General features: G+C 40.2%; 1 protein-coding gene across 1 annotated transcript; it reads left to right on the plus strand.

The window, feature by feature from the left end:
• The first annotated feature begins 748 nt into the window (after positions 1 to 748).
• LOC124126861 (phenylalanine--tRNA ligase beta subunit-like) lies at positions 749 to 22175 on the plus strand. Its single transcript, XM_048394134.1, has 18 exons — positions 749 to 903; positions 2114 to 2169; positions 3305 to 3402; positions 4768 to 4824; positions 5134 to 5206; positions 6269 to 6328; positions 6960 to 7015; positions 7525 to 7675; positions 9733 to 9841; positions 11573 to 11705; positions 12524 to 12575; positions 12959 to 13020; positions 14488 to 14594; positions 15672 to 15853; positions 17044 to 17136; positions 17672 to 17789; positions 18907 to 19059; positions 20725 to 22175. The coding sequence occupies exons 1-18, from the start codon at positions 846 to 848 to the stop codon at positions 20874 to 20876; spliced, it is 1770 nt and encodes a 589-aa protein (XP_048250091.1). The 5' UTR covers positions 749 to 845; the 3' UTR covers positions 20877 to 22175.
• The last annotated feature ends 706 nt before the right edge of the window (positions 22176 to 22881 follow it).

Genomic DNA, 22881 nt, shown 5'->3' on the forward strand with positions numbered 1-22881 from the left:
CCAGTGTATTTTTATGCAAATATACCCAGCCACGCTTTACTTTGCATAAACTATTGCATCAGAGACCATATAAAAGTCTATTATATGGTCTCTGGTTGCATGAATAAAACGACATAATCACATTTTAAAAACTTTCATTCTTCAATGACAAAACAAAACACACCCCGTTTACTTTCTTTTGCCCCTCAGCCTGACATGGCCTGTTATATATTTTTTCTTCATGAAATGCCATTTGATTGTATTACTTTTTATCTTATCTAAACAGTTACAAACCTGTACATTGCATTTTTGTGTCGCCATTAATTTCTCTTGATGGCAATTAACATAGAATTTTCCGCAATATACGTATGATCCAGACATAAAACAACAAAGAACGCCGCCAAATAATGATAAAATTGTATCAATTTGGTTACACAGGACTTATTTCATGTATCTATCAACATATTTCACAATCATTGCATGGGTTAGAACAAGGGAAATAACTCTTCTCACATGTCTCTTGTAAAGGAGGTTATAAAATGTGTACCGGTGATCTTTCGAATTGATTCTCTTGGAATTGTATCCCTATTATGGCGTTCGGGGAACAATAAATATTGCCTGTATAACTGTTATTTGAGACCCACAGCATTTATTATAAAAACTAATTCATTTCTGAGTTTGGGGATAAATTTGCAAGTTCACACATATAATAACTAAACAAAATAGTTGATACTTTAGGACTTTTTCAACTTGGGTAATAAATATATTTTCACTGGTCGCACGTTTCATCAGCCGGTAAACAGGGTTGGGATATCCTCAGAGAGAGGTATTGCAGACGAATCGTTGACACAACAACCAAGTCGATCATGCCGACGATATCGGTCCAGAGAGACGAGCTGTTCAGGGCACTTGGAAGAACGTATAGTAAGCGATATAGATTATGAGCTTTAACAGAAGGCGTGGTCAGCTGTTGATCTTTGCCGTTTTGGTGTCTCATCAATATGTTGTGATAAGTATGATGACATGAATGTGTAACGGTATGCAGTAGGTAAGCTCAGGTCTCGCACTATTTACACACATCTATGGGGCCCTATCTAACCTTACCTAAAATGTCTGAAAATGATGGCAATTACAAGCTGAATAAGTGCAAGACGTGAATAATGTGCACCAGTGAATGGTTTGCTGAGTTGTGATATCCCCGTCTTTTCGGATGCTTAAGAAACATTTATAATTTTCTCGTTTATAACAAGAACAACTGTAAAACACCTCACTCACTTATAAAAGACGACTTTATCTTACAAACAGGTCATCATCTGAGTATTTACAATGTCTGTGTGATGCCACACCCCTTGTTATGGCACGAGTAATCACGATAACCATGGCCGTCTGAAAATCTATGATGTCCGAAAAACGATGGTCCGAAAATATGTGTATAGATCGTAAAAACTTGATGGTCCGAAGATATATATAGAGGTCGTAAAAACTTTGAAATCTAAGTGTTAGACAGAGTATTCCTAAAATACAAGTAGCACACAAGTGTTCGAAAACTGTGAGTGTAAACCTCCTGGTTGTGAGCTCCGACAGTAGGCCCATGCCTATACATAGCATAGCAAAAGCATAGTCCCCTTAATTTCCACGACGTATACATGTAAATGATGACAATTATTACTCACATCAGGGATGCAAATTAAACTGAATAGTGATAACCAATTGATAACATGAATGGACACCCCCCTAAAAGCTTGAGATTCTACTATCGGCCAGAAGGGTCTAAGAGACCTTTAACATTAGATCAGCTGGTAGCTAGTTGCATCCCTGAAACAGAATCAGCGATAGAAACTAACAGTTTTAGTCCACTAGTATTAAAATGATATCATAATAGCAAAACCCTTATAAATGGCAAAATTCTACCTGTCCTTGGGATACCTTTACTATTGGGCAGTTTTGCAAGGACAATTTGATGAGTGCCAATTGCTAATGCTGACAGTGTTCTTTTATCAGCACATGTTTGTGATGAGTCTTGAATCTCTGTGTGTGCTTGAAACTTCATTTAGTCCAAACATTATTTACCACTTTCCTTCTTCACAGATTATTTTAGTGCTGTCAGCATGACAAATTACCCTTTTGTTTTCAGCTGATGAGGAGTTTGATGAGCTCTGTTTTGAATTTGGCATTGAACTTGATGAAGTGGTAAGTAATCCTTCTCTTTCAGTGCAGCCTGTAGTCTGTCAAACATATTTTAGTGAGTGTTATATTTTCATTTTCTAAATTGCATACTCTGTATCTAACATCCTCATAAATGCATATGATATTTTCTGAGTACAAAAAGGAGCAACGTTTCAGTGAAGGTTCTGACACCAATATCAAGCAAGTGATGCTTGACAATGGTGTTAAAACCTACACAAAAACATCGCTCCTTTTTGTAATAAAGAGGTTGTTCATCCACATACCCTATGCTTACTTAGTACTCCAACTTCTAAATGCCTATCAATTTCTCAAAGAAGAAACCGGAGAATTAAAATAAACTCTATTTACTAACACTTGCTGCAGATTTGTGGCTGAAAAGTGTTCTCTGAGAAAGCCAAGTTGAATATCATCCATGAAAACTGCCACTGTAGCAATGGTGATGGTCTTCTGTGTCTGTGACTGGCCTTATACAGTTATAAGCTTTGTTTCCTTTCACACCTGAACATATCTATCATGAGCTGAGTTTCAGCTGACGTTTTTTTACCAGTCACAGGTCTTGCTTGATTCAGCACCTCAGATGTGGAATGTTATTTTTATTGTAGATCTCTAGAACAGACACTTTCTTACAAATAATAGATTTCATTCATTGAGGAATCTTGTAAATTAAGCTCAGTCTGTCATGGAAATATTTCCAAGAGGGAGGTTAATAGCTTTCCAGTAAACCATGGACAAATGCCAAGGAGATTCTAGGTTAGAATAGGTTCATAGCAAACTACCAGTATACAAAGGAACTTACTGTATCAGGTGGTCATGCCTGGGGATCTGGGTTGCAATTGATAGCATGATGACATAACCCGATGACGTGGATCATACTATCAATCACTGGTTTGTCTGGTCCAAACTCGATTATTTACTGTAATATTTGTTGATTATTCCGTTGAACAAAAACATAAAAATTATTTCATTAATTCATATAAAATTGGAATTGTGAAATTGTCTATTACAGTCTTTGCAAGTATCAGTAAATATCAAGACCATAAGAATTGTGTTTTATATGCTAGGGATAACATTGCAGGTGTGTTGTATTGGTTGATATCGAGAGAAACAATACGTGTCATGGCATTCCCTCTCCTTGCAGACAAGTGAGAAGGAGCAGATTGAACGAGAGCAGGGGAAAGAGAAGGCGTCTGGAGCATCAGATGCAGTGGAGTACAAGGTGGAGGTGCCCGCCAACAGGTACGCATTGTGGTAGAAGGTCCCTCATTGTCTTTCAAACCATACGGGCTTGTGTAACTGCAATCCATCTTCCTGAAGCTAGGGCATTAACTTTAAAAGTCCAGTTTCCACCCTTGCCAAACTAGGCTGGAATTTCCAGGCTCGATCGTAGCGCACCAGTGGCTATAATGAGTTATATCCTTTCTATGTCCCACCTATTGACCAATCAGATTCCATCTCTCATATGACTTGCATTTGCTTCAAACAAAATGGTGGCGCCCAGTCAAGAGGATCTGGTTGATAATCAAGATTGTAAAAAATGGATCATACCCCACGAAGTGCAACAAATGACATCTTTATTAAAAACATGAAAAGATTTGCAAAATATCTGTCGACACCCAGGACTTGCAAATCTGCACGTTGAAATCCATGTTGTTTACGAACTGGATGTCTAGTTTTTACATGATTTTGTTTGGACTATGCATAGACTCGTTAGTCCAGCCAAACTGTAACTCCAGAATTCCAACCTAGTTTGTCAAGGGTGGAAACTGAACTTTCGTTGTCAGTTAACTCCCTTGCATCGGTAAGGTATATAAAATCGCAAGTGCAAACTGTGCGATAGGATAAATAATTATGAATATACAATTTACTGTAAAATATTCAATATTAGCCTCAATTGTAATCAGCATGGATTATTGCAAAACGTAATGGATATTACTTTTGAAAGTCAATACAGTATTTGAACTTGAATCGATACATGGGTAGTCATATCATTATTATATTGTAACATCGCTATACGTTGGTGAATCGTGACACCCCTAGGACATGGCCTGCTGATGTTTGTCCCTGGTCTTGTGGGCTTACTGGAGAACAAGGGACATTATTTTCAACATTTAAACTACCTAAAAAATTTGTGGACAGTACATGTTGTTATTCCATGCTTAATGGTACAGAAAGAAGAGGGTATTTGTAACACTGTTGATCAGATGATTGTTTCCTCTACTTTGTGATACAGTGAGGATGTAGAATCTGTTACAATTCCAAGCCTAAACCAGAGCCAGGCTAATGTGTTAGCAACCATCTTCTAACCATAAAATAACTGATATTTAAGAATTTAATGAATATTTAATCAATACCCTGCATTGAGGGAGGTATAAATGTAACAAATGGTGTCTAAACTGTATAAATCCATGGAATAATGAACAAACAATATCAGCCAATCAGGAAACAGTTGTCCATTAGTGGGAGTGGCTAAAAAACATTTCATGGAAACATAAACGGAAAACAATATTTGCTTGGTTCGCCAATCAAATGCCATAGAGGCACTTGCAATTTGTTATTTAATATCCTTGGACATATTGACTAGATGATGAATCTTGTTTTCAGATATGACTTGCTGTGTCTGGAGGGGCTTGTTCGTGGACTACAGGTCTTTCTGGAGAAGTAAGTGGCTTGTTGTCACTCTTGGACAGAAGTGTATTTATTGTTATGATTATAAAAAAAAAAGGTCTTTCTTGAAAATGCAGTTGTCTTGAGTGTTACTAGTATTGAAATGTATGACACTAAAAAATGACACAGGAAAGATTCTGAATTAATTGCAGAAAATGTTCATTTGTTCTCATAATTGATGTTAATTACTTCAATGTTTGCATGTTAATCACATGCCATCAACATCCTTATTCGGACAACAATGATAATATTAAGATGCTCACTGGAACAGCAGGTTCAAATGGTGACATATCCTATTTTCAGGATGAAAGCTCCACGATACAAGGCAGTGGCTCCCTCTAGTGGCTCGATGCAGCAGCTGATTATATTACCAGATGTATGTACATATGTTGTCAGTGGGAGAAGTTATTAGTTCAGGGTTCATCTAAACCTGCTCAGAGGCAATTGTTAAGGCTAATAGTGGGGCGGTCAGGTGGCCTAGTGGTTCAAATGTTCGCTCGTCACGCCGAAGACCCGGTTTCAATTCCTGACATGGGTACAATGTGTGAAGCCCATTTCTGGTGTCCCCCGCTGTGATATTGCTGGAATATTGCTAAAAGCGGCGTAAATCCATACTCACTCACTCACTAAGGCTAATAGTCTGCAGCAACTGTCGGTAAAAAACCCAAATTGGAATCAAAATTTCCCCAAATTCATGTTAATATAGTTATTGCTTATGTTGTGGAGGTGACTTGTATATCACTGATAACATGAACAATGAAGCGGAAGAGGTTTAAATGCTTAGTTTTAAATTTTGCACTGAATGCAATGTTAAAATACATCAGAATTTAGGCTAATATGAACTATTGGAAGAACCAATTTTTTAAGAAAATATTGATTTTCCCCCCAATTTGCCTGTCCTACATAAAAATCTGTATCTGCTTGATGGATAGTATTTCTTGCAAACCTTGTATTGTTTTGCTATAATAACATGCATATTGATGATTGAAGTCAAAGTCATTCAACACACGTTTCAGCTTGTTTTGTCAGTGTCTGTTACCAGCTCAAACTAGCGACACTCTATTGTACTGTTTCCGTGGTCTTGTGGTAGAGCGTCCGCCCGGAGAGCGGAAGGTCCGGGGTTCGATCCCGGGCTGCGTCATACAAAAAGACGTTAAAAGATTGTACTTGTTGTTACCCTGTCTGGCGCTCGGCATTAAGGGGCTAAAACAAGGACTGGTCGGCTCGGAGTCAGTATACTGTGTCTGAGTGGGGTATTCATGTTAAACTGCGGCATGGTATCTCAGTGAGCTAGCACTATAAATCGGCATCAGTCCGGACTAGTACAAGCAGCCACACACACACATACACGTGCATGCACGTCGCTATATAAGTGCAATAATCCTGGACGCGATGTTAAACCCAATTTCACCTCACCTCACCTATTGTACTGTTACAGACTGCCAGAATTCGACCGTATGCTGTTGCAGCCACTCTGAGAAACATAAAATTTACACCAGTAAGTATACCAATATACCTTCACAAAGTGTAAGCTGAAGAAATAAAATCAAGATATTTTTTATTTTTACAGATGACCTTGGACACTAAGGCCCACTTGCACAAGGACATCTCAGCACTACGATGCCATAACTCCCATACTTTAACATGGACTTACAGTGGTCGTAGTGCTGAGATCTGTTTGTGCAAGTGGGTCCTGGTTAACTTTGTCTGGTGAATAGATGACAAATGCTGAAAGAATTATCCTTATTTACAAGGAATTACCTGTAGCTTGTAAGATATTGTATGGTACTTGACCCTCTGACCAAGGTTATAATTGGTCCTCTATTGCTAGATGATATGGCTGTAATATTGCCGATGTGACGTAAAGCATTAACTCACTCACTCACTCTATTGCTAGTCGAAAGAGATTGAGTGAGAAGTCTCTGTGACTTAGTTGATTGCGTGTCAGTGTATCCGACAGTGTGGATCGGGGGGGGGGGGGGGGTCGGCACAATAGAAAACAGTTTTATTTGAATCAAGTGATACTTGCAGGCCGCTGTCATGTTGCTAGAGTATCGCCGAGTGTGGTGTTAAACAACAAACACACATGATAATGATTCATCACTGAGCTAACTGCTGTATCATTTCAGGAGAATTACAGGAACTTCATCGACCTCCAGGAGAAGCTTCATCAGAACCTCTGCAGGTTTGTTCTTCCAGCGTTGTTGCCCTTGACCTTGCTGACTGGGATTTTTGCAAATTTCTTGTAACAATAAAACCTCTTAGAGTTGAGTTGTGAATCTTCATTTTGAGAGAGACTTGTTCATGAAGTAATGTGTGAGAACTTTTCAAATGTTCAGTGAAGCAAAGACATATTGTATGTACGTCCGTGAGTGAAGGATAAAATTGGCTGACCGAAAACAGGACGATCGTCATCGAGCAAGTGATCGCCGACTGTTGACTGAACTTCATGAATGGGATCGTCATCCTTTGTTGGATTGTACACGATCATGGGATCGACAAATTGACAGATCTCCACACGTCACAATTATTTCATGCCTTAATACCTCGTATAACATAATTTGTTTTTTGTAGCCATTTGCAAAATATTTAAAAAAAATCGAATATGCATTTTCAAAATGTGTCATTATATTATATTCATATGTCTGTGTTGTTGACAATTAATAACATAATGCTCCTGTAATGTATTTGCAGGAGAAGAACTCTGGTTGCTATAGGTACACATGACCTTGACACCATCCAGGGACCTTTCACCTTCAATGCCAAACCACCAGCAGAGATCAAGTTCAGGGCCCTGAACCTGGACACTGAGATGACAGCCCCAGAAATAATGGAGAAGTTTTCGGTGAGATGTGCATTGCTATTATTGGTGACAGACTTTGTTTGTTTGTTTGTTGTTTGATGATGCACTCAGCAATATTCCAGCTGTATGATGGCGGTCTTTAAATAATCAAGTCTGGACCAGACAGTCCAGTGTTTGATATCATGAGCATTGATCGATTGGGATATGATGACATGAATCACCCAATCCAGTTAGTCACCTTTTACGACAAGCATAGCCGCCGTTTACGACAAGCAGGAGTTGCTGAAGACCTATTGTAACCTGGATCTTCAGGGGTATTGTCTCTTGTTGGCGTTATGGAAGTCAAATGTCTTAAGCTTCACTGTGTGTACTTGTTAAGTTTTGTATATTTTGGACGGAACACGTCTGTCAGAAATATGAACAGTAAAAAGATGTTCTATATAACATCATCCCGAGACAAGAGAGTTTACTGACTATAAAAGTCCAGTTTCCACCCTTACCGAACTTGGCTGTGCATTGGACAGTCCAATCAAAATCGCCCACCGAAATCAAAATCCGGTTCGTAAACTAACATGCAGATATAAGGTCCCTAAATACAATGTTTATTCCTAATGCAGGATATTTACCATCCCCAGACACACTCGCGTGATAACCTCTATTTACGTCAAATATTATTACAATTTACGTTGTTATTACAATTCACGTCAAAATTATTACAATTTGCTGCAAGTATTACAATTTACCGTTTTATTACAATTTACGTCGTAACAAGGGTGCTCACGTGATTTGATGCACTTCGCGATGTAAGACCTGTTTTATGACAATATAGATCTTGATTATCGATCAAGTCTTGACTGGGCACTGCCATTTTGTTTAAAGCAAATGCAAGTGATACGAGAGGTGGAATCTGATTGGTCCATAGGAGAGGCATAGAAGGGACATAACTCGTAATAGCCACTGGCGCTACGATCGAGCCCAGGAATTCCAGCCTAGTTGGGCAAGGGTGGAAACTGGACTTTTAAAGTCAGTTAACTCCCTTGCCTCGGGAAGATGTCTGTATCATTGCACCCCATCACTATTCCAAGTTGGAACAGGCCCCAAGCAAACTAAGTGGATCAGTTGGTCAGACTCGGTGACTTGGATGATTGTGTTTTACTGATATTATCAATCACTGGATTGTTTGGTCCAGACAAACTTATTTACAGGCCACCATCATATAGCTGGAATATTGCTGAGTGCAGCATTAAAAAAATACATATTATTACCAAGGCATTTTTAGAATTTAAAGATTTTGTTTCTTCCTGCAAAATGTGATAGTTATGGAATGTGATGTGAGCTCATGAAATGATATTGATTTCCAGAACAAAGTCTGGCAGTGGCCGCTGTGATGATGTCAGAGATTGTTTAATTGTGCTACAATGGCTACAGATTTCAAACATATATATTCCTTTGGAACAAGATATAGCCTGAAAATGCCAGATACACACTCTTTCCTCAATCGTCTTTACAATCAGATCTGAGTTTTCTCTACTGATAGACATCCCATTACAGGTCACGTCAGAACGGCCTTTCACAAACTTTGACAGACCAGTGAAATGCCAATCCGAAACCAGCTTTCTCAAACTATACGGCTCTCGTTTCAAACAGGCCATTTCTGTTCGAGACTACTTTGAGAATTCAAAAAGTCTTTTTTGATTCAAAATTTGAAAACTGAACAATAGAACATTTTTTTGGAACAATGTCTAATAGATGGCTGAGATTGTACGGCAGTACTTCCCACGGGCATTGTAAAGTCTCTTCTGTTCAAATGTTTATCAAATTGAAGCGAGAGACAGGCGATGATTTGATGGACTCAGTTGTATAGCCCGTAACTGTCCATAGGAATACTCCATGTTGACCTTTTCGATGTTGCATGATTGAAAATCTCTTTCTGAATGTCACTTTCCTGGCTAGTGATGCTCTGATTGATCGGATTAATGGTCATTCTGAAGTGACCCTTAATGAGATGTCCTCAGATCTTTATCAAGCAGAGCGAGAACAAAATGATTTTAATGACATTGATCTTTCCTGCACATCAAATCCCAATGTTGATGTTTCAGACTGACAGTCACTTGAAGGGTTATCTTCCCATCATTCGAGACTCTCCTGTCTACCCCGTCATCTACGACCAAAACAACGTGGTACTCTCCATGCCTCCTATAATCAATGGTAATGTCATAGACCTGGGTAGCTGATATGTAGCAAGTCTGTCTGTCACCCTGCACAGACATGTCATTAATAGAAAAGTTCAGTAAACGTGAAGCATTTACAAAAAACATTAAAGGTAAAATATGAAATTACATTTGTTTTTAATTTCAGACGTAAATTGGTTAGTTTTGAATTTATTATTGCAAGTACAATATAAACAAAAAATATATAAAAAAACACTTTTTCATGAATGCTCCATTTTTACAAGTTTTCTTACTATTCTGTGAAAAGTTAAGTTGAAGTCTCGTGAACATGGAAAATAGGTGGCCACACATTTACCAGTGTGACACAACCATACAATATGAATGTGTTGCCCTGTGGTCTTACAACACTATGTTATATCAACCACTTTCCAATAATTATAATAGGGGCGATAAGGTAGCCTAGTTGTTAAAGCGTTCTCTCGTCACGCCGCAGACCCGGGTTTGATTCCCGACATGGGTACAATGTGTGAAGCCCTTTTTTGGTTCCCCCGCCGTGATATTGCTAGAATATTGCTAAAGGGGCGTAAAACCTTACTCACTCACTCATTCACTCAATAGTTATAATAAGTTTTCAAAGTTAATTCTTGTTGCCAGTTGTAGTATGAATAATTGGGACATATCGCCTTCCCCCGTCATAACAATACCCCCATTGTCTATACTACTGTAGTATTCTATATGATACACAGAGAAGTTAAGTACAGTTCAAAGTTGTCAAGTTAAAAACCTCAGGACAATGAAAATAAGTTGTATGACTATATCCGTAATTTGAAACAAGCAGTGTGCACATGTAACACCACTGTGTCACAAGGATTCTGCAAGAAATTCAATTCTTTTAAGTGATATAGGCTATGGAGTAGCCAAGTGATTAAAGCATTAACTTGCTGCACTTAAGGCCGGTGTTTGATTCCCACCATGTAGGAAGCCCAGTTCTGGTGTCCCCTGCCATACCACTGGAATTCTGCTAAAATGTGTAAAACCATTCTCAGTCATTTAAATGATGTGTCAAGTCTATGGAGTCTCAGATAAACAAGATTTCACTGTCAATAGAAATGTGGATAAAACTTTAAAATTTAAATGTTCGTTTCTTACTGGCCAGGGTTAAAGCGTTCGCACGTCATGCCGAAGACCAGGGTTCAATTCCCGACATGGGTGCAATGTGTGAAGCTCATTTCTGGTGTCCCCTGCCGTGATATTGCTGGAATATTGCTAAAAGTGGCGTAAAACCTACTGGCCAGTACTTATAATGTTCCTAAAATTTACAGTGTCATTTTCCTACTGTCAATAAAAATGTCAACTTCAAACTTTTTAATTTCATATTCCTGCTGGTTTGTGTATTGTTCCCAACAAAATGTTCACAACAGTAATTTTTGATGAGAATCTTTGTGATGTTTGTAACTGATATGGGGGCACGGGTGGCCCAGTCGTATAAGGCGCTGCGATTCGCTGTGCAGAGTTGTGTCCCTTGGGCACGCCAGAAACCTATGATTGTGGGTTCGAAACCCGGTTCGTCCCGATTTTGTTTCTAGGTTTGTCAGCACCATACCCGTACTTGGGTTTCACCAAAGTGGTAAACGTCTGAGACCTGCATCACTTCAGGCTTTCCTCCCACATTAAGCTGACACGCCGTGATATACCTGGAATACTGTTAAAAGCAGCGTAAAAAACAACTCACTCACTCACTTTTAACTGATATTGTCCTTCCCTGCAGGTTTTCACACAAGGATTACCCTGAACACACGGAATGTGTTCATCGAGGCAACGGCAACAGATCTGTACAAGGCGCAGGTCACTCTGGACTCACTGGTCACCATGTTCAGTGAATACTGTGCGGAACCCTTCACGTAAGATTGCCTTGACATGTAGCAGGAGGTATCATGCTCATATAATGGGTCCCGTGAAGATCTGGTTTAGATTAGGTCTTCAGCAACCGATGTTCGTTGTAAGAGGCGACTAACGGGATCAGGTGGTCAGCATCACTGAATTGGTTGATGCATGTCATCACATCCCAATTGCGTAGATCGATGCTCATGATGTCAACCACTGGATTGTCTGGTCCAGACTTGATTATTTACAGACAGCCGTCATATCGCTGGATATTGCTGAGTGAGGCGTTAAACAACAAACAAACAAACAAACATAACAGAATCTGGTCCTGTGGGGATTCCGGGTAATAATCGGTCCCCAGCAACCTCTGCTGGTTGTCAAAGATGACCTAATGGATCAGCTGGTCTTGGTTGACAGTGTGTCGTCATATCACAATATCAATTCCTGGGTTGTCTGGTCCAGACTCAGTTATTTACATACATACTGCCATCATATTGCTGAGAGTGACATAACAAACAAACAAACAAACAAACAAACAAACAAATAGATTCAGTATTCCAGATCCTTCATATTTGCCCTGATTCTGGGTTAGAATAGGTTCCCAACAACCTATACTGATCGTAAGAGGTGACCAAATGGATTGGGCCGTCAGACTGAGTGACTCAATTGATGGCATGTTATTGTACCACAATCACTGGATTGTCTGGTCCAGACTGGATTATATACAGGCAGCTGTAATACAGCTGGAATATTGCTGAGTGTGTTGTTAAAACAAGCAACAAACGTAGCGTAGTCCTCTTCTGAGAATTTGATATTAATATTTTACAATTTTCAGTGTTGAAAGTGCAGAAGTTGTGAATCCAGATGGTTCTAAAGTCGTGTATCCGGTAAGCGTATACATGTAATCAGATACTTTTGGACATGTCACATCGATAACATTGAATTAATAATTGTGATAGAAGTGAAATATTTCTTAACTTCAATACTTGCATCATTAGCCAAGGCTTTTGTCTTTTTAACACAGTAAAAAGGGGCGGTCGGGTAGCCTAGTGGTTAAAGCTTTCGCTCGTCACGCCGAAGACGATTCCCGACATGGGTACAATGTGTGAAGCCCATTTCTGGTGTCCCCCGCCATGATATTGCTGGAATATTGCTAAAAGCGGCGTAAAACCGTACTCAGTCACTCACTTTAACACAGTAAAGGTATATACTGATACACAGTTACTAGGAACAGGTTGTTTAATTGTATTTCACATGTTGTATATTTCAGTTGTTGACATATCGTCATGAGACTATTGATGTCCAGGAAACCAATAAGCGAGTTGGAATAAAGTAAGCATGTTCACCTGTTTGATTTGATGGCACATCTGAAACCTGGAAGTGCTTGTCTGCTGATACAGAATTGTGGGAAATCAGACAATGTCATAGGGAATACAGCATCGTTACATGAAGCTGATTCAGTAAATGTGGAATCACATCCAGCTCCCTCCCTTCCCCCCCCCCCACCTCTCACTCACTCTGACCCAAGAAGATCTGGATTAGAATAGGTATCCAGCAACCCATGCTTGCCTTAAGAGACAACTATGATTGTCGTAAGAGGTGACTCACTAGATGGGGTGGTCAGGTTCGCTGACATGTCATCGTATCCCGTACATTGATGCAGATGATGTCAGTCATTGGATAGTCTGGTCCAGACTCAATTATTTACAGATTGCTGTCATGTAGCTGGAATATTGTTGATTGCAGCGTTAAACAACAAACAAACAAAACAATCTCTCCCTCCACACAATCACTCCCCACTACTCACTCACTCTCGACCCACCTACTCACCTACCCAATGTTTACGATGTGATCAAATATTGATCCTACCATGGGGATTCCAGGTAAGAATTGGTCCCCAGCCACCTATGCTGCTCGTAAAGGCAGCCAAATGTATCGGGTGGTCAGACAAGGTGACTTGGTTGATAGCGTGTCAACATACCCAGGCGAAATGGACAGTTGGTCACAATATTGATCACTGGATTGTCTGGATGGACTTGACTATTTACAGGCTGTCATGTACCTATTAAAGAAATAAGTGACGAGTGGGAGTTGTTTATAGTGCAATTCAACACTGCAGGGAGAATAAACCATGACGGGACCAACCCCAAGTGGTTTATTCCTCCAGCAGTGTTTTTTTGCATGATAAACAACGACAGTGAATCATTTATTTCTTACATGAGATATCAATATTTTGTACAGCCTTTTTAATGATGTCAATAAAATGTAAATGCTTCAAAAACATTTACTCATATTTAAATAATGATAACTCCCTGAATACAATTTGACCTCAACAATGTTCGACAAGTCCAATTTATTAACAGTTTGGTATTTGGATATTCTCACAATTTTCAAGTCAATTGTCTGTAGCTTTTCTTCCAAAACCGATTGTCATATCTTTCCCACTTTTGAATGCGATCGTTCAGCCATTGTGTTTATCTGCATTGCCCAGCTACATCTATGGGGAACAAGTCACGAGACACTTCCCTCTAAAACAAAATGTCGTCCAATTAACGACGTCATCAAGTTGCCGTTGCATGTTCGAATCTCCAGAAATGATGTTATGATATAACAATGTTTTGTTATGAAATAAACCATGCTTCATTCTTCATTGTTCTTTGCGGTTTATGGTGTAGCTATCTGAAATATTCAATTAATGCAATGATAATTAAATATAGTTGCTTCATAAAAATGCTTTATGTTATAAGTTATAACATATTCTCATTGGAGGGAAGTTTGAATGATGTAATCCTCTTTCAGCCTTGAAGCAGAGAAAATGGCAAGACTGTTGACGAAGATGTGTTTAGAGAGCGAGGTTGTGGACAATGGCAAGACCATCCGAGTCGAGATCCCGCCCACCAGAAGTGATATCCTTGTCTCAGCAACTATTGTACACGTTGTATTTATATGATATGTATCTAGAAAGTATGGTTTTGGTACAAGCACATGATTTAATGCAGGAAATCATGAAATCAACAAATGGACTCTTGTGCTGACACTTTACCTAAAGTGTGTAATGAAATTAATATGATTCGCCCTATTTTGAAATTTACAAATTAACAATAGTGCTGACAGTAGCCTTAAGAGTGTCATGAAAGTAGTATGAGTAGCCCTGTTTTTTTAATTTACAGGCAACCACCTAGGCAAACACACACCTGTGACAGAGCATATTTCAGTTATCAGTGAAACTCCGTGTTTGCACATCTTCCAAAATGCCAGGACTTTTGAACTTCCCTGAGAAGTGTTGCAATGGCTTGAACTAGTTTCTGTACAAGACAGGGATGAATTGTTGAAGTATATGAACTTTATTTAGTTGGAAAATAGGCAATTAAGAAATGGCTTAGGCTAAAAAAGATGATAGTCTTGGTTCTCAGACAATGTCGCATCATCAAAAAGTCTGCTGCACGGTTCGTTTTTATTTCCATTTAATTTTTTTTATTAATAATCCTAATACTTTAAAGCAATGCGATCCAATAAAGCACACAGTTACCTCCCTTTACATGGGCACTGCTTTACTGTGTATCTCGTGTTATGGTCATGGCGTCAATAGGGGTTTGTATGCTTGTTTATGTCAGGAGGCCCTTTCCCAGGTTGATGGTACACAACTGTTTATTTGGTTACATACAAGTTTGAACAAGCAAAATAAAGACCAAAAAAAACACCGCCTGCCCGCACTATATTTTCAAAAGTCATTGCCTGAGGACCAATTCTTTTATTTTTTTAAGCCTTAAGATGACCTAGGTTTTATGTAGCACTTGCCATAGTTAATGTTTTGGTGGAAAATAGCCATTAGAAACATGTTATGATTTTGACAATGTCATTGGATTACCTTGGAAATTAAAGGCTTGTTATTTGTTTGCATTTTGTCCCCTCAGAGACACACAGTTATCAATGTGTCCTGTGATACTCCAGATCTGTTGTTATGATGACTTAACTCTCTGCACATGTGATCCATGCATGTGACATCTACGAGGACGTGGCTATAGCATATGGCTACGACAACATAAAGATGACAGTTCCCAACTGCAACACCATCGGACATCAGTTCCCCATCAACAAGCTGACGGACCAACTCAGATACGAGGTCGCATCCTCAGGGTTCACAGAGGCGCTCACTTTTGCTTTGGTGAGTAGGTGGCCTTGGAAACATTTCACAGTTCCCATTTGTCTGAACATTGACACCAAGAACACCAGTCTTGTCAAATTAGTAAACACTGGTGCTGTTCCATAAAGTCATGTTAAAACTAGAGGGCACCGGTGGTACAGTCCATGAAGGTGACGCAATTCATCTTGCAGAATTCTGTCACTTTGGTTTACCAGAAATTTGTGATTGTGGCTAATCCAGATCCGTCCTGATCCATTCTCATTAAAATCAGATCTTAGTTCTCGCTATCGCCTTGTCACTAAACAAAGATCTGAGGACATCCCATTACGGTTCACATCAGAATGACCTTTCATCCAACCAATCAGAGCGTCGCTTCCCAGATCATGAAAGCGACAGTAGGAATGTGTTTTCTAATCATGCAACCATGATATATTAAACACTGGGTATTCCGAACGACAGACACAGGTTTTATGATAATATCCATACAATCTAGGCCATCTAAAAGCCATTCTAGAATGTTCTTCTTATCAGTTTTAAAATTTTTAATCGAGAATACGTCAAAATATGTTTCGAAGCGTAGTCGCCAGTTTGAAACTAGTGTCGTAAAGCTCAAGAAAGCTGCCTTCTGATTGGCCAATGTCGATTTGTTGTCAAGTCATTTCATTGGTCGGTCAAAATACGTGAAAGGTCGTTCTGACGTGACCCGTAATGGGATGTCCTCAGATCTTTGTTTAGCGGTAGCGAAAACTTAGATCTGATTTTAATGAGATTGGTCCTGATCATGTTTCTAGGTTTGTCAGCACCATACCCATGTTTGTGGGTTTTATCTGTGACCTACATCACTTTGGACTTTCTCCCCAAATCAAGCAGCGACATAGTTCTGTTCAGAGTAAAGTTAAACCAATCAACCAACTAACAAACAAACCATGGCATGGATCGTTGCTCATGCCTTCAGCCACTGGTTGGGTCTTGAATATGATTATTTACAGGTGGGTGTGATAACAGTGATATGGTCATGACAGTTGGGATGTAACTGTGATGCAGCTTATGGCAACATTCTTCCACCCATTCACTCACTCACAGTGAAGATTAAATTTAGCAAATTAACTCGTCATTTTTTGCGTAGTATGCACAAAAATTAGATCTCATATGAATTTCAGTTATCAACGTACAGTGGTGATAATCAAGTATAAAACTGATTGTATGTTCAGTGTTCCCGGGATGATTTGTCGGACAAGATGTGTCGGAAGCTAGAAGACATCCCTGCAGTTCACATCGCCAACCCCAAAACACAGGAGTTCCAGGTACTTGTGAAGCCTTAGGAGGCCATTCTCACCAGGGGGATTATCAATGGCATATTGGAAGTTGCAATGTGAAAGTCCAAAATAGTATGGACATAGTATTAGTCAAAAACAGTATTGACATACCTGATATCTACTTGACTATTTTATCATTGGTATGTATAAGTTCTACCCTTACTCTTTTAGATATTTGGGTGGGAAAAACAAGACAATATACTTTTAACAACTCACAGTTTAGACCAAAGATATGATATGAAGAATGGTATAACGTTGTTGTTCTACTAACAGGATCAGGTGGTCAGGCTCGCTGACTTGGTTGATGCATGTCATCGTATCCCATTTGTGTGGATTGATGCTCATGATATCAATCACTGGATTGTCTGGTCCAGACTCGATTATTTACAGACCGCCATCATATAGCTGGAATATTACTGAGTGCGGCGTTAAACAACAAACAAACAAACAAAATTAGTCAGCTGCAACTTCCACTGTTAACAGTGACCAGTGCTGTTTTTACAAGACATGATTATCTCAACAGGTTGCCCGGACAACCCTTCTTCCTGGTATTCTGAAGACTGTTTACTTCAACAAGAATATGCCGCTACCACTCCGACTGTTTGAGATCTCAGATGTTGTCCTCAAGGACTCACAAACTGGTAAGTTTTTTTCATTTAAAAGTGCAATGAGTTGATATGTAAACAATTTATTTGTTGGTCTTGCCAAGGTGCGTTAATTGTTAGATGTTCATCACAGGCCAGGGACAGTCTGGTAGCCTAGTGGTTAAAACGTTCGCTTGTCACACGGAAGACCCGAGTTTGATTCCCGACATGGGTACAATGTGTGAAGCCCATTTCTGGTGTCCCCCACTGTGATATTACTGGAATATTGTTAAAAGCGGTGTAAAACCATACTCACTCACTCACTCCTACTGGCCAGTACTTACAAAGTTCATCATCATCACAGGCTACCTCACTATCAAACGACCTGTCTCACATCATGTTATAGTTTCCTAGTAACAACAGACAGGGAGACTTGCTATGTGTGTTACCTTCTTGCTTGTTATGTGTGTGAGTGTCTTTTAATGCTGTACTTCGTGATGGCCTGTAAATAATCGAACAAGGGCCAGTTATGTCCAGTGATTGATATTATGAGCAACCATCCACACAATCTGGGTGTGTTGACACACCATCACCCAAATCAACTGATCCATTATGTTGCCTCGAAAAACCATAGGATTTTTTTAATAAATATATTATCTTGGGTATCTTGCTTGTTATAAGGGGTAGAAAATTTAGTGGCAATCAAATTGAATCGGGTGGTCGGACCTGGTTAATTGTTTACAGAACCTGTGTGAACATTGCTCATGATATCAATGACTGGTTTGTCTGGTTCCGACTAGGTTAGTTACAGGATACTGTCATAGAGTTGGAAAGTTGCTGACTGGGCATTAAACAAACATATGATAAAATGCAATTTGGTTTTGTGAAGCCCTGGATTTACTGCTGTGTCTGCGGGTTCTATTCACATTTCATCTTTGTTTATGTCTTGAACATGCTAAACACAGCTTTTCCTGTCTAGGCCACAGGCTACTGTGATGTCACTGATCTATTGTCGACTGCAATGTTGACCACCATTAGGCCATATAAATGTAATTGTAATAAAGAAGTCGTACATAGAACTATCTCCCTTCTTCATCACACCAGCTTCTAAATGCCATTTAAAGAAGTCATAATTTATGATTTATTTGATTTTTGACCAATATTGTTTTTTTAGATGTTGGTGCCAGGAATGAGAGACGTCTCTGTGCTGTCAACTATAACAAGACGGCAGGGTTTGAGGTCATCCACGGACTCCTGGATAGAGTGATGCAGCTGCTGGAGATCACAAGAGATGCCAAGACTGGCTACCACATCACCGAGGCTCAAGGTAGGTCCACACCACTGTTAGGTCCACATCACCGAGGCTCAAGGTGGGTCCACTGGTAGGTCCACATCACTGAGGCTCAAGGTAGGTCCACTGGTAGGTCCACATCACCGAGGCTCAAGGTAGGTCCACTGGTAGGTCCACATCACCGAGGCTCAAGGTAGGTCCACTGGTAGGTCCACATCACCGAGGCTCAAGGTAGGTCCACTGGTAGGTCCACATCACCGAGGCTCAAGGTGGGTCCACTGGTAGGTCCACATCACCAAGGCTCAAGGTAGGTCCACTGGTAGGTCCACTGGTAGGTCCACATCACCGAGGCTCAAGGTAGGTCCACACCACTGTTAGGTCCACATCACTGAGGCTCAAGGTGGGTCCACTGGTAGGTCCACATCACCGAGGCTCAAGGTAGGTCCACTGGTAGGTCCACATCACCGAGGCTCAAGGTAGGTCAATCTTTTAGGTCTACATCACTGTTAGGTCCACATCACTAAGGCCCAAGGTAGGTCATTTGGTAGGTCCACATCACTGAGGCTCAAGGTAGGTCCACTGGTAGGTCCACATCACTGAGGCTCAAGGTAGGTCCACTGGTAGGTCCACATCACTGAGGCTCAAGGTAGGTCAATCTTTTAGGTCCACATCACTGTTAGGTCCACATCACCGAGGCTCAAGGTAGGTCCACATCACTGAGGCTCAAGGTAGGTCCACTGATAGGTCCACATCACTGAGGCTCAAGGTAGGTCAATCTTTTAGGTCCACATCACTGTTAGGTCCACATCACTGAGGCTCAAGGTAGGTCCACTGGTGGGTCCACACCACTGTTAGGTTCACATCACTGTTAGGTCCACATCACTTAGGCTCAAGGTGGGTCCTCCACATCACTGAGGCTCAAGGTGGGTCCACACAACTGAGGCTCAAGGTGGGTCCACACCACTGTTAGGTCCACAGCACTGAGGCTCAAGTGGGTCCACACCACTGTTTGGTCCACATCACTGAGGCTCAAGTGGGTCCACATCACTGTTAGGTCCACATCACTTAGGCTTAAGGTGGGTCCTCCACAATCACTGAGGCTCAAGGTGGGTCCTCCACAATCACTGAGGCTCAAGGTGGGTCCTCCACAATCACTGAAGCTCAAGGTGGGTCCTCCACAATCACTGAGGCTCAAGGTGGGTCCTCCACAATCACTGAGGCTCAAGGTGGGTCCTCCACAATCACTGAGGCTCAAGGTGGGTCCTCCACAATCACTGAGGCTCAAGGTGGGTCCCCTGGTAGGGTCCACATCTCTCAGGCTGGGAAGGTTCACATCACATAGGATGGTGCCAATGTCTTTTCAATGTATGTTACGTTTTAATAACAATACTAATACATCAACATTCTCAGATTACTCAATTGCATTGCATCCCTCCCTTGATTCAAAACAAGAACCTAACTTGTTGATCTCAGAACAATTTTGCCTTTTATGTTCCAGACCCAGGTAGCTTCTGCTTGTCGTAATAGGCGTCTAATGGGATCGGGTGGTCAGGCTCGCTGACTTGGTTGATGCATGTCATCGTATCCCAATTGGGTGGATTGATGCTCATGATATCAATCACTGGATTGTCTACTCCAGATTCGATTATTTACAAACTGCTATAGTTGCTGAGTGTGACACATACCAATTCTGTTTTCCAGATCCTTCATATTTCCCTGGAAGATGTGCGGAGATTCTTGTTTGCGGCAAGTCAGTTGGAAAGTTCGGTGTGCTACACCCAGACGTTGTCACTAAGTTTGAACTGAATATGCCCTGTGCAGTGCTGGACCTGAACATCATGCCATTCCTCTGATCCACACCACATCGTAGATGCAATCAAGTTCAGTTTAAATTCAGGGTTTCTTCTTTTTTTTTCACTTTCTAATGAAGCTAACTAGTGGTCTCATGGTGGCCACAGTTTATACTATGCAGCACTATTGGGATCATTTGTGAAGCTCAACTGCCAGCAGGGACTGGTCTGGTGGTACACCTTGGACCATTCTATTCTCATTAAAATCAGATCTTAGAAAGCTGACATCTTTAGAAAGCAGGAACCAAGACATTTAGATTGGGTGGTTAAATTTCGTTCAGGGTCAACCTGATGCGACCTCATATGGAAGTGTTCTTAGAATAAACAATTTTATTGATAGTGATATTTTAGTGATATTTGGATCACTTTCACACTATCGGCCACTCTAGGGTCCATTACTCATTGTAGTTTGACTATGGCAATCTGTGTCAAAAACAGTTAAACCTACTAACCTGAACTGACATCATTGCCAGTGGATGTTCGTGTCAATTGTTAATATGAGAACATTTATTTGCTTATAAGACCAAAGAGATTTGAGCAGATCGGAGCTCTTGACTGTTGGCTCAAGTCACAGACAGCTTTGGTTTAGAGGATCATTCATGATCTTTACACTAGTGGTGATGACTTGGTCTTGAGAATGATGACATGAGGATGGACCATGCTGCTGGTCATGTGATCTTACCATGGATTCAAGCACCTGCAGGACCAACAACAGAAACCTCGTCTGTGACACCTGGAGCTGATCCAGCAGTTGTAGTTTACGTAATGAAGGGTACGCTGGAGAAGATTCCAGGTTATAATAGGAACACAGAAACTTATGCTGGTCATATGACGGAATTAATCTGTTGTCAGAGTCTGACTTGATTGTATGTTATCTTACCCCAACTGGTGGGATGTTGCTCCTAATATCAATCACTAGTTTGTCAAGACTTGTTTCTCTACAGGCCACTGTGATACAGTGAAACAATACATAGAATGAGCATTAAGCCTTAAGAAATTTATTATAAGCTTTTCTTTCAAATATTTAACAAATGTGGGACTTTACTTTTTATGTATAAATGGTGAATTACATCACGCAGAGAAAGAAGGGAATACTTGGGGATAAAAAATGATGTAAGGTGGGCAGGGGTGAACGTCCACTATTAAAAGATGATTAATTTATTAGTCCCCTTCTTAGAATACGAGACAGCACCCCCACAGAATTCTACCTCTAGACATGAAGTCATGTGTAGCTCCTTGCTTCTCTCGCAATCCAGGGTTGTCACGATTCTTTGACCATTGTTTGAAATTAAGGATGAAAGTGAAAAAAGCTTATAGGTTTTCAAAATATAATAAAATCATGGACCAGTGACACAAAAAAGAAGTGAACAGCCCCACCCATCTGTACTGAAGGAAAAAATTCAAAATGTCAATCCCTTGATCCGCCTCTTAGAAGTGTGTCAAGCTTCTCTTTGTTGCCGGGTGACCCGACTGTGGTGAGACATATCTCATGGTGACAGAGTACTGGTATATATCGTCACAGCCCTTGATCATAGTCTTCAGGAAGATATCAACACTAACAGCCTAAATATATCATGACAGCTGTTTGTGATTCTCTTTGTCAGCTTCTTCAAGGTTGCTTTCACATTAACTCCAGTGGATTAAAACTGATATTAAAGTTTCTCATGAGTTATTCATGCTATGTGTCCTTGTACCATTTGCAGTAACTGGAGTGCAGTCATGGAGTAGTATCTGGGACCATCACTTGAGTACTCGTATTTCAGGATAAAATGCTTCATATTGTGTTCAAGTCTTTCTCAGTTAATGTCAATACTTATTGTGCAGATTGTGAGATTATTTTGAAGGATAAAATTTTGAGGCATTGTAACATTTGAAAAAGAATCAAGTTGGGAAATATTTTTTTTTAATTGTCCTGTTTTATGGTTACCGTATTCGACGTAATAAGCGCCCAGGGCGCTCTCAAAATTAGAAATAGGGGGCTCTTATTAGAATATTATTTTGGTGAAAG

This window comes from Haliotis rufescens, unplaced genomic scaffold, assembly GCF_023055435.1.
Source record: "Haliotis rufescens isolate VD_foot unplaced genomic scaffold, xgHalRufe1.0.p SCAF_13, whole genome shotgun sequence".
Classification (NCBI taxonomy): domain Eukaryota; kingdom Metazoa; phylum Mollusca; class Gastropoda; order Lepetellida; family Haliotidae; genus Haliotis; species Haliotis rufescens.